This window comes from Phlebotomus argentipes, unplaced genomic scaffold, assembly GCF_947086385.1.
Source record: "Phlebotomus argentipes unplaced genomic scaffold, Phlebotomus argentipes genome assembly contig_15, whole genome shotgun sequence".
NCBI classification, from domain to species: domain Eukaryota; kingdom Metazoa; phylum Arthropoda; class Insecta; order Diptera; family Psychodidae; genus Phlebotomus; species Phlebotomus argentipes.
In genome coordinates, this window is record NW_026776181.1 from 3,267,397 (window position 1) to 3,284,713 (window position 17,317).

Genomic DNA, 17,317 nt, shown 5'->3' on the forward strand with positions numbered 1-17,317 from the left:
AGTAGTGATCAGCCCTGAAGTGCAGTTCATCAAAGGCACATGAGAAGGTGTTTATTGGACTCTTCTGCCTCAATATCTCTTTCACTTCATCACAAAGATTAGCTGGGGCGAATTGAGTGGAAACTTATAAATATTTTTCAACACTGAACCCTTTGAGAGTCGGAGATGGGAATCGTCAGTGTCGGTGAATGGCATTCATTGATGATGGAACATTTTGCTGGCGGCATGGAAGTGCGCGTCAGTTTTTTCTCTCTCTGACAAACTTTAATTAATTCCGGGAAAATTGGAGTGACATGAATGGGGGTCAGTCTATTGCAGATCAGCCAAAAGTGCATCACTCGTGTCACGATGCCAATTGTGATGCGTCAAAATAGCCCCTCGATTCTCGCCGGCACAGCCGTCGAAATGGCCCCAAAAATAGACCCAAATGGTCGATACATGCTCTGCATAAGGAAATCGTTAATTATACACCATGAGTTTTCTCTGTGCGTTATTAAATGGAATATCATAGAGTGAGTTCATGCGACAGAAGGGCACAGATGTATACAATTGGATATTTATAGTGAACAGAAAATATATAACGCGCGCGCTGAAAAAAAAGCACTCGCGAGCATTCTGCCTATGCTCCATCGCACAATACCTCTCTTCTCCCTCCTTTTTTTATCATTCTCACATGCGGCACCGTAATGAAAAAAGAACGAACCAAAAAAGCCCAATGTTGCACATGCCGAAAAAATTCCCGTGATATTATTATAAAATGAATTTAATTAAATTTATGGAGATCATTTCTCGCGGGACTGAAGAGAAGGCAACACCCACTCATCCACCCAATTCACACTGAATGAATTCGAAATATTTACAATCCGGCGTAATTAAATAAAGTCTAACAATTTATTTTCCGGTCGCTGATCGCTTCCCAAAACGAAGTGAGAGAGGATTTTCTTATCATTTTTTTTGTCCTCCTCTTCTTGTCACTTTTTCTGTCTCTTCATCGTAATTCCCGGATTTATCTTCGCTCCTCCACCCACAAAACACTTCGCCTCATGTTTTCAATAGTGATGAGCTTCAAATAAGATTTCCCCGATATTTTCGTGACGCTTTTCATGGGTATGAAAACTCCCGCCCCGAAAATATATCATGACAGAGTAAATTGTTTCCAAAACAAATTGGTTTATTTACCACACACATGAAAACGCGGGAAAATCAATGAACTTGAGGCTCTACCGAATCGCTTTATTTTACTAATTTCGCTCATTGAATCGCGTTGGGAAATTGATATAATGTTGCTAATGGATATTAAGCGCAGTGGAATTTTAACAAATATTTGTCAGTTTATTATACTATTTTGCGCTGTTTATTCACCCACATCAAATGAATACAAAATTATTGTAAATACATATTGTATAATTCAAATATTTAGCGAGATTGATTGAAAAATTGATGGACATTCCAAAAACTCTTTAATTTTGTATTTTTTTCATTATTTGAATTGCTTCTACTGGATAATTTCAACACCTAGCAATTTTGCTGTCAAATTTAATAGACAAATCAATCTTTATCTTTCGAACCAAGACGTTTTCGTGCATTTCATCAGACCCTCAATTTCTGTCCACTCACTTTTTACTCTTTCTCTCTCTCACTCTCACTTCCAATCAATTTCTGTGTACTTAGCAGTTCTTCTGACTTCATGAAATTTTGATGCCCACGCGTTTTACTGAGGAAAGTCAAACTGAACGTTGGACGAGAAAATAGAAAAGTGGCTAATTGAAAGCTCCACCCAATCCATTTTTCGATTCTGCCCAAGCGATTACTCTGGGCTAGAGTGCGATGGCCGTGCGAAGGGTGAGAAAGTGTTGGGAAAAAGCTTCAGCACACGAACATAATTAAGCAGCATGTGTGGTGGGAGGAAAGCTCACCTCACTTCCGGAAATTATTTGTAAATGTTTCTACATTCGGAGGCTTATGTTTTTTCGCCGTTCAACCACGCCGAGGGACTCCGCAATGCAATTTCCATTACTGTTGCTTTTTTTCTCGCTTGTAACACGAGTGCTAAATATTTTCATTTGGATGGGACACCCGAAATTCAACGTGCAACGAATTGGTAACGAGGAAAAGAACACTCTGTGTAGATCCATCAGCTGGAAAAAGGACTGTTTTGCTGTTTGTGAGGATAAATGAGGAAATTATTCACATGGGACGCATTCAGTGTGTGGATTTTAGGAAATTTTAGAACAACCACAGATGAAAAATAAAGCTCAAAGCAATATCAATTTATTCATGACAATGAAAACTATTTGCGCACAGGATCAACATCATTAGAGGGTGGTTCATTGGAAAATCTAATTAGAGCCATGTGTCATTGCTTGATGAAATGTAAGCTTTTGATGTCGCAAAAATTTTCTCTATGCGTGAATTAATGAGATCAAAGAGTTTATAATAAATGCGGCATTTGGTTCATAGCTTGAAATTTAATATTATTCTAACCAAATGTATAAACTTATAATTATGAATGCAACCGCAAAAGCACTTTATCTATTTACTCAAACGGATGCCTATTCAAACTTTCAATAAGTTTGAAACTATTTATTTTCCATTTAAAACAATTCGAACTGCAAACACAGATTCTCTGCAAAAAGCCGTGCACGACGAGAAAAGCTCTGGCAATTCAAATTAACCACCGACAGTCCGATTTTTGGGATTAAGTGTAATAACTCAATTAGGGGCGAAGTAGAGGCCATGGCTGAGTGCGAAAAGTAGATGATGAGTGTGTGGGGCTTAGAGAAATGGTGAAGGAAAGAATTGGGAGCTAATAATGCTGATCACGTTGTGAGGAGTCGTTTAAATCCAAAAGCTGTCGGTATGTTGTATAAATTAGGTATTCCATCGCATCATTCTCATGTCTTGTGATATAAATCCTTGTTGACATCCCTTGGATGTTGTATAAGGAGCTTCCCGGTTACCATTCGCAGACGTGGAGTCCCCAGTGAAAGGGACTTGGAGATGCGGAACGAAGGGATAACTCAATTTTATCCCACCATGTGTGCCTCGTGGATATTCCGCAGGATAATATCTCGTGTATGGTAAAGAGGCGACCCACACTGGCTTGAGGTGGTGTTTCAATTGATGAAGTTTCTCTGTGGCTTCGCTTCTTTCCGCCCAACCCCGCATAGTCTCTGCCGAGCTCTTTTGCGTTAAAGTGATCAGCAATCAATGTAATCCTCTTCGAATTTACGTCCGTTATACGTTTCCTCGGCGCTCCTCCTCCTCTCGCGCATAAATCGGATCACTAAACTAAGACTAAACGAGGGTTACGGGCATTTCCTCTCGGGAGGGTTTTAGCAAGTGCAAATAAAATGGGTGTATGTTTTCCGGGAACAGACGGTGGAAAATTTACCATTATTCGACGCCCACGTGGACCGATGAGGAGGACGAGGAATCGGAAGTGGCGAAGGAGTTCAAATGCGGAGAAGCACTTTGGAGGCCAACGAGAAAAGAAATACCAATCTGTCCCCTCACCTCGGTCCTAGGTTCAATTGGAATTTCCACCAGGATTGATGGGAATATTCAAAAATATTTGACACACCAGTGCTCAGTAAGGGAGACAATCCGATGAGGGTGAAAGAGCCCCAGAAAAGGGGTTTATTTATGTCCATTTTTTTCAACTTCATCAGCAATATTTGCGCATTAAACTGCCAGAGCAGAGAAAAGTGTCTCCAGGACATTTTCCAGTTGAGCAAAAAATTCACAATGGATATAATTTGATCCGTTCTGGGTGTGCTTTCCAAACCCACTTCCTCGTCGCTTTTCAGCCAGAAAGCATGTCTCCACCCATTCAACCCACCGAGCCATTTCCTCTGTCAGTCTTGGGCCATTCTCACCACTTTCCTCCCAAGTGGATCCCTATTCAGCTCTCCAGAGAAATTTGACCCGCTAACCCAAAAATGTTCAAACGCAAATTTGCTCAGTGCCACTCAACTCAACCGAGACTTCCAAGTCAATTTTCACTGCATAGTGATGCATTTTCTAGCAAATCACAAAAGAAGCAAGTCTTTTGTGACTTGGCTATGTACTCTTAATGCTTTCACTTTGGGTTTATTCAGTCGGAATATCAACACAATTGACCAATTGGCTAGTGTTTGAATGCAATTTCAATTAGCCAATCCCATGGATTATTTAAATGCACTTCGCGCCACATTTATCAATTTAATACAGTTTTGCTGCTCCCAACAGACCATTTATTAGTTTATTTATTCACCCAAAAACCAACCTAGACATGATGAAAACATTTACACAAATTTGTGAAGAATTTATTGCTCTCCACGAATAAATTATAACACAAATATGAAATTGCAAATGGCGAAGTTGCTTTTTAAGGGTAATTTTGCTGTAACTCTCTTTGGCTGGCGAATCTCTCTTATGTATCAGTGCAAGTGGGCGGGGTATTCGAGTGGGCGGGGCTTTAAATCCCTTTGTGACGAAAGATAAGAAAAGAGAATGAATGGATTTTTCTGTACAATAACAACCTTTTTTTGTATGTATATAATGTTGTGCAGACATAAAACATGCCTTAACTATTTTGGCAAGTTTCACTGTCATGCAATTTGAAGCTCAATGCCTCGATTATATCATTTGCAGACACACCTCTAGCAACATGATGGAACTCTTCCAAAAGTCCCCCTCTCAACTCAAACTTAACACTGAATGCATTTCTAAACTTGCTGCTTGTGATTTATTCATGAGAGACATCTCTAAATAGATTGAACCATGCCCTCGAGGTCTGACTCTTTATTCGCACTGGATTGATTTCACAAGCAATTTCTGTCAGGTCTACAATTTTTTGTCAAACATTTAATCAATTAACTCGCCACGTTAGGACTTTGCATAGCTGTTCTATATGTAGAACTTCTACAAACGCGACAAAGCGCTTCAGTATCGCGGTTTTTAATTGGATTTTCCCACCAGTTAACTCTTAATCGTGAGGAAATGGAAGAAAACGGGTGTTGAGGAAGAATTGGTGAACAGTATTGACTTAATCCTATTGTTTATTGTGTTTATTCGCGTGCGCTGACTCTCGCCAGATGCTTCAAGGTACATTACAAGGGAAGCACAAACAATTTTACGAGGATAATCCTATTTATTGCAATAATTGAGTGCACGGGGTAAAGTGAATGAGGGACTTCTTCCATGAACCACCTCACAATTTAATTAGGTTTAATCGCTCCTGTTACCCAAGCAAATGCTTCCCCATGAAATACCATGCGGGATGGTGGAAATCTCCTCGGCCCAGGACTCTTCCTTTCTCCCTCTCTTAATAACGCCATTTCGCCGTACGACAAACATGATGAGAATTTTTATGTGTTTATAATAGGGGCGGATATAAATTCCTTGGCGAAGCTCACAAGCGCGCTCCGGAAGAGGAAGTTGAACATGAGATGAAAATGAACTCCTTCTGTATTAATCTCATAATTGCTTTCACCCAGTTCTTCATGGCTATTCCGCACTTGGCACTGCTTTTCTCCACTGCGGGAAAGATGAATGTCTGTCCGGAAAATGCGTGGATGGCAAAGAAAACACCATAAATTTGTCAGAATTCAATTTTCATACATTGCACATTCACTTAGTGGGTTGGCTTAGGTGGAATGAAAGAGGATTTCACCCGCCTCACTTTGGGAAATAACTTTTAAAGCAGACTTTCAGGTATTTTGCTCGAAAATTCCCATGTAAACCCAATGTGTAAACCACAAGATTGGACACACAGGACGACGTTAAGCGTGGAAATGAAAAGGAAAATATTTAAAGTCAATAAAATTTCAGTATACACAACCCATAAAAACATCTCGTGTGCAAGAGACTCTTCAGACTTCACATGCCATGCCTCTTCACTGCTCTTCTCCGCCCCAGATTTTAGAGAGATTTCCTTTCTTTTGGGCATCCTCACAAGCTGGTGGATGTCATTAAAGGGAGAATACTTGCGTGCTTTTTTCCACGCCTGGCTCTCGAGGGTGCGAGAGAGGAAGACGAAGGAACGGCGCGAGAGTTTATGAGGTTTGCATGCCTTTCATGTGGAGAAGTCACTTTGCCTCTCCTGCGGGAGCCAACACTGATACCATCGCCCTTCAACCCACACGAACTCCTCCCCAAAATTTACATCCCAGATTATTTTTGCGGGAAAGAAGTGCCTTGCTCCGTGTTGACAGCGAAAAAGTGCCTTCTATGAGCAAACTGGTTTCCATATCATATCAAAACTGTGGATCTCACAGAAAATCTTCTGCACAGAGTTGAGGAAGTGAAGTGTTGGTGGAACACCTTTTGAGATTGGAAATTTATTTATACTATTTGCTGCTACAAACCACTCTTGTTTAATTCTCTTCAACACCAAAGAGGAATTTAATGTTTAAAATCCCGCCTCAGAGACACTTCACTTGCATCAATCTGTGTCATGCAGGAATTTCGTTGTCGCATAAATGAGCCTCGACGTGAGGTTTGGGGTAAATGGAGTGGGCTGCTGTACATATAAAATGACAGATGAAGACATTACATTACTATCCCCCTCATTTATTCCCATCTCCTCACATCTCATCCACGGAAACATGGGAAAAAGGATAGCGTCATGCTTTAGTGGATGAATTGTCGAATTAATCATAAATATTTCTATGGTTACACGAGAATTATTCTTCCTTGCAACAGCTCCTTTTTTCCCTTCCATTGCGCACTCCTTTTAGGGGCCTCGGTAATTTTCCCTTCCATCCCCCTTCCCCCGGGCATTCCTCGGCAATTCAATTATGTATTTCCAACACTGGAATGTGTGCAGAAGAGAAGAAAAGGAAAAAATGACCAGACGAGAGAGAAAAATTTCCCTTTCTGGCATTCTGGAAGTTCTCAAGTCAAAAATTGCTGCAATAATTAATAAATTACCCCAGCAGAGAGAAACTTTTTCCACAGCATTGTTCTTAATCAGTGTTGAATGACAAAGCAAGAGGGAAAGAGAATTTTACCATACAAAGTGAACAATAAATGGTAATTTTGCACATCTTTTCAAACTTCAATTATATTGTCGAAAAGCATATAGTTTGTGTCACTTTTCAGTGCGGATAAAACATTTCCATTGAGAACTTCTCTGTGAAATTGTAATGCACTGAATACACTTTTCAATGCGCATCTTGGAAAATTTCCAATAATATCAATTTATATAACTTTATCTTGTTTTCAAAACATATCACATTTCTATGAATGGCAAAATATTATACAGATACATTTTCCTCTCTTTCATCAGCACATTTCGAACAGAGTTTGTGCAGAATTGAAATTCAATTACTTTACGTCCTTGAAGAGTATTTCTCGGAATATTATTTCAAGTGAATACATAACCAAGAGTGAGTGAAGAAATCTATAATCTAGCTTCAATCTAACTTTAGTTGTGCCCTCATGTTCACGGGGTGGGAATGACTGGTGTCATTAGGGAGAACATTTCAACGGGGCCTAAATAGCGAAAAAATGCGTCTTTTTTACGAGTGCAACTCCCGGAGAAATATAATATTTTAGAGTCTCTCCCACTCCATCAACAGTATTCTGAATATTTAATTTGTATTTGCAGACAACTTGGGAGTCGTTTGCACCACGCTTCTAAGCACGCAATCAACGGCCCCAACGCAGAGACTGGCGAAGTGAATAATAAAAGGGCGCCCGTAAAAGAGGACAGACCCGTGGGGATATCATGGACAGGGGGTGACATTTCGTGCGAGTCTCCGAGTTCACACCCTCGAAAGATGAGCAGGGAATCCGCCGCTCGCTCATGAGGCCCACAAACATGAAGGATTGCAGCGGCTACGACTACGGGCCGGCCAGCTTCAGGCTCGTCCTGATGCTGCTGCTATTGAGCCGGCCAGGCAGGAGCCAGCAGACGTCTCTCCACAACGACACAGCCATACAGTGTCCCAGTTTCGCGGAGAACTCCGCCTGTCCCTGCTACAAGTTCGACGACGGTGAGTGCCGACTTTCATGTGAATCTTACATTTAATTAGGCGCATAAATTCAGTCACTTCTGCGAGGTTCATAAGCAAATTAAAAATCACGGGCAATTTTCCTTCGGGAACCCTTTTTTTCTTTTAAAGAAAAACGCCACATTCAAGAGGTTCCCCAAGTGTGCAAAGAAAAACACCCACAAAGTCTGTTCCGTGCATTGAACAATGAAGAACCCTTGTTTGAACTCATTTCGTTGCTCTGTATTTTCCACCCACCCAACATTACAGCTCCCGAAGGCACTTTCTCATTTTCTCGCTCACACACGCGCGCATACATATTTTACACTCCGGCAGTGTTATTAATCTGATGCACAGCCACCCCCGCAGGAAGGAATGTTTCCCGCCAATTTGAAAAATCGACTTTCCAGCTCGCGCTCATCAGCAAGACAAGCTCCCGAAGACTTTCGCGTTTGACTTTGCAATATAATTCTATTCGAATTAAAATGTGAGAAATTGCCTGTGAAATTGTCGTTTGCCATCTCATCGCCAAGCATAAATTCCACCCCTGATTTTCCTCTTGCGAACTGGAAAATGGGTGAGAAAGTTACATTTCAATTCATGACTATAGTTTGTCAGGGAAATACTTTCAAGGGAGGGTGAAAATGTGAGAATTTAACATTTCACTTTATGCGACTTTTTTAAGCATGTTTCTCGGTCATTTGCAATGTTGAGCTTTCACTGCTAATGAACATTTGGGGCATGCAAATTTATATTAACAAGAGTAATTAAATGTTTTGTGCTAAGTGTATTATTTTGAAATTCCGACGTCTCGCAAATTCTGTGCGAGAACAGCAGAGGATAAATTCATTAAGCGATTTTGGATTTTTCCTAGTATTCAAATGCATAGTGGCTCAGAGTTTATTAACAATAATTTTATCACAGACAAAAAAGAGAAGAAAAAGAGAAATGTAGATTAAGATAATTTTAATCAAACACAGAAATTATGAAAAAGATTTAAAAATCGATACTCTATTTATTTATTATCTGCATTCTAGTTTTCGTGTTTCTAGTCCATCACTTGAGATAATTCCTTGGTTTAATTATGGACAGCATTTGCAATAAGGTTTCCTGTCTGTAATAGGATATCACAATCAAATACCTTCGTCGTACACTAATTTTCCTTAAGGCTAATTGGCTTCTAATATCGTACATAATCCGAAGAGTATCAATTTCCGAATGTTGCTCTCGCTTGGGCGAGATTTAGGAAATCTATCCTGCCGTTAGTACATATGTCATTATTTCCTCACAGGACTCTTCCTGGAGTGTCCGGGGACAACGGCACACTCACTGCGAAGCACTCTGCAACTCATTAGAGCGCCCATTCAGTCGCTCTCCGTGTATGATTTCGACAGATCAGTGACTTCATTATCATCCGAGCTGTTCGCCGGGGAAATTCATATCCGTCACCTGCAGTTCTCGCACTCTCACCTGCAATTTCTAGCGGACAATAGTCTCCGTAATCTGCACTCATCGCTCGAATCTCTCAGCATTGTCAATGGGAAATTGAGTCAGGTACAGAGCCATGGAACTTTTCTTATTCACAGCCGCCCTGTGAGTGTGATAAATCAATAGGCACGCGCGTGTAGACGCCCGATTCTGCAGTTGAGTTCTCGGCTGAAAGTTGAAAATGCTGTCGTTTTGGCAAACAATGAATTTTCCCCGTTCTATTCTCGTTGACACACACACAAAATGTTGCCGAAAGAGACACCAAACGCGTGGTTGAAATCGATTTTCCTCCTCAACTTGTTTTTCCTCACACTTTTCTTGCCACGGCATTTCAACATCGCGACTCTGTCTATTTTCTTGTGTACACACACTCGCTTTTTTGGGGCCGAAGGGGTGTCACTAGTGCGAAAATTGAGATCAATTTAAATGTTAAATGTTTCACTTTCTCCCGCCTCACTTCCGGCTCGTGTGCGTCGTTTTAACTCTTCGCAAACACGCAGATAAACGAGCTGTTGGCAGTTCAGATGGGGAGATTTTGTGGCACACAAACGCACATCTTGGGCGTCCGTTGAATTCAAAATATTCACCCACACATTTTTACGACGCAGGTTCCGCACAAGGCTCTGTCTGGCCTGGAGCGTCTTATGGTGCTGGATTTGGAGTCCAATGAGATCAGTGAGACGCTTAACGGGGGCTTCGATGGCCTCCACTTGGTGAAGCTCAACTTGAAGAGCAACGCCCTGGAGACAATCCCCGTGGACGCATTCAAGGGGCTGGAGATGTCTCTGGCCGAGGTGGATTTGTCCGATAATAAGCTTAAATTGTTCCCCATGAATGCACTCACCCACTTGGATAATCTCCGTTCGCTGCGTGTGGCACTGAATGGGATTAGCGCATTCCGATGGGACGGCATATCTCGGCTCGTGTCACTTCAATTTCTCGACATCAGCTCAAATAGCTTGGAACAGATTGACGAGGACTTCTGTGTGCCATTCGGCAGACTGAAGACCCTCTCGCTCTACTCCAATATCATAGACACCGTGCACAGGAACGCCTTCAGGAGTCTGCATGAGCTCACGAGTCTCGACATGAGTCACAACAACATCATTTACTTGGACGGGGGCATCTTTATGTGGAACAAGAAGCTGCAGACTGTGGACTTGAGTCACAATCACATCCACTACATCAATGGTGTGTTTTGCAATTTGCCACTGCTGCGGGAGGTTTTCCTCTCTGGCAACAACATCCTCGAACTGCCCGCTGATGCCTTCACCAACTCCACCCAGATCAGCGTGATTTACCTGGAGGCGAATGCAATTAGGCGGCTTGACGGCTCAGCCCTCAGGACGCTGTCGAATCTCGAGCAGTTGTATTTGAACTCCAATTTTATACCCCACTTGCCGCACAACTTCCTGGAGAGCACAGGCAAACTCACATCCCTGAGTCTGGATGCGAATGAGATTAGCGAATTGGAGCGCGGCACTTTTTCCCGTCTAAACAATCTCAGAGAGTTGAGATTGCAGAACAATCGCATTCGCTTGATCAGACGAAGTGTTTTCTACCCTCTTCCCAGTCTTTTGGAGTTGCATTTGCACAACAATCAGATCGGAGCCATTGAATCTGCCGCCCTGGCCAGTCTCATGAGTCTGCAGTTCATCACGCTGCAGAACAACCATCAACTGAATCAGCTGGAGTCCATCTTCCCCGCTGATCAGTCTGCGATTGTCTCCATTCAGTTGGAGTCAAATGAGATTGCTAATATCGCTGAAGGTGCTTTAACTGGTCAGTCTAGCGTCCAGGTTCTCTGGCTCAGCAACAACAACATTAAAACCTTAAATCGGACCCTGCTTAAAGATCTGCACCACGTTGAGAGACTCTATCTGAGCAACAATTCCATTTCTCTGATCTCACCCGACGCTTTCCAGCCAATGGCAGTTCTGCGACTTCTAGACTTGAGTTACAATCGCTTGGAGCACGTCACGAGGGATATGTTTTCTGAGCATCTGGTGGAGCTAGAGGAACTCATCCTGGCCAATAACAACATCCAAGCCATTGAAGGAAGAGCTTTCGGAAAGATGAGAAAACTCAAGTCGCTGGATTTGTCTAACAACTTTATCATGATGCTGAATAGAGATATTTTCGATGGTGTGCCAGTGGCGGTCCTCAACATTAGGAACTCGTCACTGTCTCGAATAGACGTAGGCACATTCCGAGGAATGGTCAATTTGAATGAACTCAATCTTGAGGATAATACTCTGATCCCGGCTGATATTAAGCAACTAGACATCCCTAGCCTGCGAACCCTTAGAGTTGGTAGCAACAACTTCTCGGACATCGTGACCGGTATCTTCGATAAGCTCCCATCGCTGCAGAGTCTCGTCATGACCAACTGTAGCATCCAAGTGTTGCCGGAAGCCATCTTCTCGAAGAACACCAATCTAGTCCGAATAGACCTGAGTAGGAATCGAATGAAGATCATCCGACGAAACGTCTTCAGTGGTCTGAACGTGTTCAAGGAGTTGAAACTCGATGGCAACCTAATCAGTGACTTTCCGCACATCGCCTTGCACAACATCTCAACTCTGGAAATGCTATCAATGGCTGAGAATGCTTTGACGAGTGTAGACTTCTTCAAACTTAACGGCCTACCAAGTCTGCGACATCTAGACTTGAGCGACAACTCCATTTCCCTCGTGAGTGGGTTCAACACCTTCAATTTAACGCAGCTAGACTTTGTAGACCTTAGCGGGAACATTTTGCTTTCACTGCCAGCGAATTTCTTCCAGAATTCTTACAGTTTGCATAGAGTAGATCTAGCGAGGAATAGATTCCGCCAAATACCGAGTTCTGCACTGTCTGAGAATTCCCTGCCACGACTGAGTTGGCTGAATTTGACTGGGAATCCCCTGACTGAATTCTACTACGGGAATGATGGGCAGAGATTTCCCCATCTCAAGGAGATTCACATCACCCGCACGAATATCTCCATCCTGACCAGTAGAGACTTTGTGGTCTTCCCAGCACTGCAGCACTGCTATCTTGTCCAGAACCGCATAGGACGTATTTCACCGGGCGCCTTCTCCACACTGTCGCAACTGCTGACGCTGGACCTCAGCCTGAATGAACTGACTCAGCTGCCGCGCGAGCGTCTGCAGGGTCTCAAGCACTTGCGGATGCTGAATCTCTCGCACAACAGCCTGAAGGATTTGGAGGAGTTCTCAGAAGATCTCGCCCATCTGCAGACCCTTGATCTCTCCTTCAATCAACTGAGTCGCATCGGGAAGATCACATTTCGGCACTTGATTCGGCTGACGGACCTTTATCTGCGTGGAAATCGATTGACTACGATATCAGCGGAAGCATTCAGGAATCTGAGGAAGCTTACTGGTCTGGATTTGAGAATGAACTACTTCGAAAACCTGCCCTTGAGAGCTCTCAGAGCGGTTGAGACACATCTCAAAACTCTCAGAGCTGAAGGTAAGTCTTTAATTTTCCTCCATCTCTGAAAACGCATGATTTATTTATTTTTATCTCCCTCTCCATCAATTAGATAATCCCATCTCGTGCTCTTGCGACACTCAAGAGTTATGGGAGTGGCTACGTGACCATCAGAAGTGGACTGTGAGCCACCATCACGTGCGCTGTGACCAGCCAGCGGAGCTGCGAGGAAGGGTGCTCTTCGAGATGCAGCCGCAGGAGTTCTGCGACGCTCCACTCATCCTCAAAGTGGCCATTCAGGACATCCAGCCGTACTCTGTGATTGTCTCCTGGCAGAGCCGAGAGTACACCGGACTCACGGGCTATCACGTCGTCTTTCATCCTCTCGACATACTCGCTAACGAGGTGAGGATTTAACAAATTTAGTATACTTTGATAGCCTCTCTTCGCACTCAAATCCCCCTCTTGAAGCTCCATTCTTGTTTCATGCAGATAAACATATTTTTTTTGTATATTCCCAACTTAGTTGGAAACTTTCTCATTTATCAAGTGCATAATGCAGTTTCTAAAGACCTGACAAAACTAATAACTTTCCCACTTTGGACACACTTTCCCATAAGACATCACCTAACCTTCCCTGTTGGCACTGACTTTGGGCTTTTGCCACGCTACGGCGTATCTCAGACGCTCCACGATTAATTCAATTACCATGTTAATTGAATTATTTGCAATATTGTGCGAAATTTGTGAATCCCACACAAGCATAAACTCTTTGTACCGCGCGATATTGCTTTTTAGTACTTTGAAAAATTCCTCCCACGCAGGCAAAGCCGTGTTTCACCCCAGCATAAATTAATTAAGCTCTGTATTTGCGGAAAACTGACTATCTCACAGCAGAAGTTCATTGGCCGGAGTTTTAATAAAATTTTCAATTAGAAAAATTAAATCAATAATGTCAACATCATCACTGTGAGATCAATTTCAGTGGAATCCAATTAATATTTTACATTAGGTTCAATCACATCAAATAGCCCACTAAATTTACGAATTCATTCTGTTTCAACTTTGTTAAGCCATGGAAAGGGGCTGAAACTGAAATGTCTCTCGAGAGCATGTCACGATTTTTTTTTCTTTAAAGAATAATTAAGTTAATTGCATTTTTTGCTATACACTATAAACATACCATAAGAGAAAACTTCACTAAGAGTAATGAAAATAATGTACATTTTTTCATTCGCTGACATTACTTCTGTTTATATCAAAAACGCGAGCTTCAAAAGCATAGATAATGTAGATTTGACACAGTTTTGCACTAAAAGGAAAACTGAGCTTTTTAATAATTAAATTTTTTCATTTCCTTATCAATTGTAATATGATTTGATTAAAATTTAACTCAAAATCGCATTCAGCCCTAATTCTTTACGCTCTTGCCTAAATGCATGTACACCAATCGAGCAAAAGCTCTCCTCTTGAACGCCGTGAACATTCTCCTGCCTCTGCTATAAGAGTGAGAGAGATTTATGGAATTTTCTGGCATTTGGAATGGTTTTAAGGTATTTTATTATCCCCCTAAGCTATAATTTTGATTCCAAAAGCGTGTCATATGAAGCTCATTAGACTGCTTTATTGCATTTAGCGCCCCAAATTCTTAGCACAGCGGCGAGGTAATCAAATTCTGCCGCCTTCATCCTCCCTTGCAGATTTTCACGAAGACCCTCAATCGCTCCGCGAGCTCGACAAAGTTGGTGAAGCTCGCGTCCGGTACTCGGTATCGGATCTGCGTGCTGGGTATCGGCAACTGGGTGGCATTCCAGCAGCCTCCCGCCCTGGATCCGGACTCCAGCGAGTGGTCGTCGCCCAATCAGATCAGTGCCGGTCCGGGTGGTGACTTCTTTCCCGGCGAACTCGAGCGACTGCTGAGCGACAATGCGACGACGAAGTGCCAGGAAGTGACCACGCTCGAGGCCTCGCCGAGTCTCATGATGGACGACAACGGCGTGGCTGGGCAGAGCTTCATCCACTCGATCCTCACGCGGCGTTTGGGGCTGATTGTGGGTTGTGTGCTGGGCATCATCGTGTTCATTGTCCTCATCTCGGTGCTGGGGTGGCTGAAGCTGAAGAAGCAGCGCATCATCGAGGCCAACAAGCGATTGCAGCCGATGCAGCCTGAGTTCATCACCTATCGCCACTTCTCCATCCCCAACGAGGAGGCCAACAGGGTGGATAATTGCCACCCCAATTTCATCGCCACCAACACCAACTTGCTCGGCATGACGAGCCTCAACGCGTAACAGCGGATCCAGTGCAAGGCGTGCTCCGAGAGATACCGGGCCATCATGTATGACCTCTTCCTCTTCAAGCAGTTGAACTGAAGTTCCAACTGAGCCTCTGTGCGGAGAATACGACACTCTTCCCATCCAATGCTTCCCATCTTTCCCATTCATCCAATCGCATTTCACACTTCGCCTTTCCCGGCGACAAAGCGGGTGTTAAGTGAATCTGTTGAGAAAAAAGTGTAGGGAAACCCAGGAATTCCCATGCATTTGCACACGATGAGAGAAAGTGAGGAGAGTGGAGAAGAAGTGGAGCTTGTCCGGTTGACATCGAAGTGTCTTCAACAGAGGCAATTTTATGCCTACTCGTCAGCGCTTCGTAGACCAATTTTTCAAACTACCTCCTTTGACAATTGCCAACTAGAAAGGTAGTTAAATCCAGATCGGATACTGAAAGAGTTCGACGCAAGTGAAATACGTAAATAAAAATCAAACAAGACAATTTTTGAAACCATCCCAGGACATTAAAAAAACAAGTCGATTAATTAGAGATCTTGTCGTCCTGATGGTTTTATATTTCAAAGAATTTGAAGAAAACATTTTGAAATCCTTTTTTCTCGATAAATAAAATTGAATTTCAATCAAATAATAAGATTTGAAAAGATTAAATTAGAATTACACATAGATGAGATACTAGAAGACCAAAGAGTAGTCCTACATTTTATGCTATCTTTTTAGCATCAAATACGATTTTAGATAAATTTTTGATCAGCATCTACAATCTCTTGTAGGAAATTTAATCGTCGTGACTAATGCGCATAGAGTAGAGCGTAGGAATTCGGTGTGACAAGTCAACCCGGTTTTGAGAGTGAATGAAAGCCAGACTCGTGAAAAAGTGAATCGTTTCGGTGCGAAGATACCGAATAAGATGCTGAATAATGGGGCACCATAAAAGAAGGGCAAATTAAGACTTACGATCTGGAAGTTGAGGAAAAAATCACCAACCTCATTAGGATGTCTCTTTCACACTTTCGTCCAAAGCGGAATCGGGGTGGCATTCCTGATGAGAATCTTTCCCACTCATTAACTACCATCTTCCGGAGAGCGCGGTTGGGTTGCAGACATTCTGGCCTCAGGGGCACTTGTGCCAACTCCTTGGCCCACAAATGCCACGAATTCCTGCACTACTGAAGTCGGTATTTGTATAATTTCGATCGACACCCGGCAATTCCTTGCCCCAAGACACAGCGGGCGGTGGCAAGCAGGGCGGGCATCATCCTGATGGGGAACCGATGGCAACTTTATGACAAATTGCCCTTCTTCCTGCCTTCACCGTTGCAAAAGTTTCAGCCAGGCTCGTTTCGGTGTAATTGCGGGTGGGAATCACGAGAAAAACTCATTCATTCGAAGCTTCTTGTGAATTTTATGCTCCACTTCTTGTTCTTCTCGGGCTCACTTTGGCTCATCCCAGAGACATTCAATAAAACGGAGAGAAAGAAAAACCACACAGATTTTTCCTCACCACACACACACACACATAGACACACAATTTCCTCGTCCTCAACATCTTTTCCCATTCCGTGGAAGAACAAATAAAATTATTCGTCGATTTTCCACACTCCACATACCATCGCGCCAACATCAAACAGGCATCTGAGGAAAGTTTTCCCGGAGAAAATTAAGCATGTATTATTCAGAGGTAAAACCAGCGTTTAAGTATAAAATCGATGTGTTTTTGTGTAATGTAAATTTAATGAGGCGATTCTCATCACTGAGATTATCGTCGCAATGCATTTTTTATAATATTCAAGTATAATTTAATATTTATACATACACACATACATTACAATGATGGAGAAACAATATATACATGACCTAAGATGATATAGTGTTTAAGTTATGTCATTGTTACAAGTAACAATAAAGAGTATTAAAGGAGGAAATCTTTTTGTATTTTCCCACATTTTGAGAATTTGGCCGATTACTTGTTGAGAAACCTATTCAAATTCCTGGTAAGTTTTATATGCTGAATGTTTATTCATAAAAAAAGTCTCATTTTATGTCAATCCGTGAATGTTTTCATGATTTTCAAACGTAAGTGATTTTTTAATCTCTTTTTTCATCTACAAAAAATACATG

The 17,317-nt window shown here is 42.4% G+C and overlaps 1 protein-coding gene across 1 annotated transcript; it reads left to right on the forward strand.

Annotated features, from left to right (window-relative positions):
* Positions 1 to 7,809: 7,809 nt before the first annotated feature.
* Positions 7,810 to 17,114, forward strand: LOC132262220 (protein artichoke). The gene is made up of 5 exons (XM_059761406.1): positions 7,810 to 7,982; positions 9,271 to 9,533; positions 10,076 to 12,944; positions 13,018 to 13,310; positions 14,606 to 17,114. Exons 1-5 carry the CDS (start codon positions 7,862 to 7,864, stop codon positions 15,194 to 15,196), a joined length of 4,137 nt encoding a protein of 1,378 aa, XP_059617389.1. The 5' UTR covers positions 7,810 to 7,861; the 3' UTR covers positions 15,197 to 17,114.
* Positions 17,115 to 17,317: the final 203 nt, after the last annotated feature.